The 2,816-nt window shown below is 50.0% G+C and overlaps 1 protein-coding gene across 1 annotated transcript in view; it reads right to left on the reverse strand.

Annotated features, from left to right (window-relative positions):
• POMT1 (protein O-mannosyltransferase 1) overlaps positions 1-2,816 on the reverse strand; it is a 21,906-nt gene that overhangs the window by 1,168 nt on the left and 17,922 nt on the right. The window contains exon 18 of the mRNA XM_012808297.2: positions 1,876-2,002. Within this exon, the coding sequence (XP_012663751.1) occupies positions 1,876-2,002 (127 nt within the window). The remainder of the gene's footprint in view (positions 1-1,875; positions 2,003-2,816) is intronic.

Raw genomic sequence — 2,816 nt, forward strand, 5'->3', positions numbered from 1 at the left:
TCCTGGGTTTAAGCGAGTCTCCTGCCTCCGCCTCCCAAGTAGCTGGGACTACAGGCGCCTGCCACAATGTCCAGCTATTTTTTTGGTCAGAGCTGTCATTGCTGTTTGGCGGGCCCAGGCTGGATTCGAATCCACCAGCTCAGGTGTATGTGGCTGGCGCCTTAGCTGCTTGAGCCACAGGCTCCGAACCACATGCACGTTTTCTCATCTTGAAATTATTACTTACTCTACCTTCAACCCCTCCCACTGGAGGAAGAATGAACAATGTTTCAGCAGCCTCCTCCCAGTCCCTAATAATCCCTTTCTTCTGTGAAATAGCAGCCTAATCTGGCAGCTCTGGGATACCCTGCTGGCAGGGGCAGTCCCACCTGGGCCAGTCTGGGCTCATCTAGGAATTCCAAGTTGGGTCTGAGACTGGGGCTTATGACCCACGGAGGGGCCATATTTGTCTACTTAGCCCAGCAAAGCAGGAAGAGGCAGCAGAGAGAATGTACCCTTAGCAAACCTAGTCTGCACTGGGCGATTCTGTTCTTTTCTGAGACAGGGTCTCAGTATCCCACTGTAGTTCACTCAAACTCCTGGGTTCAAGAAATCCTGCTGCCTCAGCCTCCTAAGTAACTGCTATGTACCATCATGCTAGCTAATTTTTCTATTTTAATTTTCATTTTTTTTTTTTGAGACAGAGTCTCAAGCTGTCACCCTGGGTAGAGTGCCATGGCATCATAGCTCACAACAACCTCAAGCGATTCTCTTGTCTCAGTTTTTCTATTTTTAGTAGAGATGGGGGTCTCGCTTTTACTCAGGCTGGTCTTGAACTCATGAGCTCAAGCAATCCACTTGCCTCAGCCTCCTGGAGTACTAGGATTATTGGTGTGAGCTACTGTGCCCAGCCTAATTTTTCTGTTTTTAGTAGAGACAGGGTCTTGCTTTTTATGCAGGCTGGTCTCAAACTCCTAAACTCAATGAATACCCCACCCCTACAACCTCCCAGAGTACCAGACCTGGCTGCCGGGTTTCACCCAGCCTTTTCCGATGCAGGCAGACAGCAGGGGTGAGGCTGGAGAGCCCTTCCTGCCTGACACACCACAGGGCCGTTGGAGAAGCTTCTAACCCACAGGGATCTTTTTTTTTTTTTTTTTTGAGACAGAGCCTCAAGCTATCCCCCTGGGTAGAGTGCCTTCGCATCATAGCTCACAGCAACCTCCAATTCCTAGGCTCAAGCAAGTCTCCTGCCTCAGCCTCCCAAGTAGCTGGGACCACAGGTGCCCGCCACAACGCCCGGCTATTTTTTGGTTGCAGCCATCATTGTTGTTTTGGCGGACCCGGGCTGGATTTGAACTCGCCACCTTAGGTGTATGTGGCTGGCGCCTTAGCCACTTGAGCCACAGGTGCCGAGCCACCCACAGGGATCTTAACTGAGACATTTCGTCTCTAGTGAGACAAAAATATTGAAGTTGGCTGGGTGCAGTAGCTCAAGCCTGTAATTAATTCTAACACTTTGGGAGGTCAAGGTGGGTAGATTGCCTGGAGTTCAAGACCAGCCTGAGCCAGAACAAGACTTCGTCTCTAAAAATAGCTGGGCGTTGTGGCAGGCACCTGTAGTCCCAGCTACTTAGGAGGCTGAGGCAAGGGGATTGCTTAAGTCCAACAGTTTGAGGTTACTGTGAGCTGTGACACCACGGCACCCTACCCAGGACAACAAAGTGATACTATGTCTAACAACAACAACAACAAAAACTGAACTTTATCCAATATAAAACAAAAGAAGAACCCTTTTGGCATAGGTTTCTGGTGAGAATGGCTGTCATAGAAGCATAAACGAACCACCATTAGCATGAGAAAAAGTAAAGGTGACATTGTGTAAGCTGCACTCACCTTCAGGGAGGTCATACACGTTTCTTCGCCGTCGGAGCAGGTACCACAAGAAGAGCAGGGTGTAGACCGCTATGGCAAGGCTGCCCGAAACCCAGATCACTATGTTTCCAAGCAGGTGGATCTGAGCCTGAAAGTGCACGGCAGGTGCCATTAGCCACCTACCTGTCCTCTGCTCAGGGAGGGGGAGAACCACACTACAGAGATTCAGATGCACACTCTACTTTGGAACAGCACTTAAAAAATGCTAGGCCCAGCCGGACGTGGTGGCTCACACCTATAATCCTAGCACTCTTGAGAGGCTGAGGTAGGTGGATTGCCTGAGCTCATGAGTTTGAGACCAGTCTGAGCAAGAGTGAAACCCTGTCTCTACTAAAAATAGAAAATCTGAGGCTAGAAGATTGCTTGAGTCCAAGAGTTTGAGGTTGCTGTGAGGTATGATGCCATGGCACTCTACCCAGGTGACAAAGTGAGACTGTCTCAAAAAAAAAACACTGCCAGGCACATTCCAGCACCCCAGACATTACTGCTAATGTGGACAGTGCTGTGGGCATGTCTACTGCTAATCAGACCTATCAGACTTTCATGGGAAAGTGCTGACACCCTCCATCTGTACACGGAGACTGAAAACTGGAAGGAGAGGAGACTCACTGCCATGCAGAGTCATCACAGTGGGACAGCAGTCTGCACAGGGAGCTCGAGTGCACCCAGGACTTGCTCTATCCTACTTCTGAGTGAGAAGGAAGAAGGCAAGCACTTCTGAAACTTGCCTAATGACAATTTTGTTTTTTTGGTTTTTTTTTTGAGACAGAGCCTCAAGCTGTCCCCCTGGGTAGAGTGCCATGGCTTCACTACTCACAGCAACCTCCAACTCCTGGGCTCAAGTGAGTCTCCTGCCTCCGCCTCCCAAGTAGCTGGGACCACAGGCGCCCGCCACAACGCCC

The sequence above is a fragment of the Otolemur garnettii genome, unplaced genomic scaffold (assembly GCF_000181295.1).
Source record: "Otolemur garnettii isolate 467f Iridium unplaced genomic scaffold, OtoGar3 scaffold00087, whole genome shotgun sequence".
NCBI lineage: Eukaryota > Metazoa > Chordata > Mammalia > Primates > Galagidae > Otolemur > Otolemur garnettii.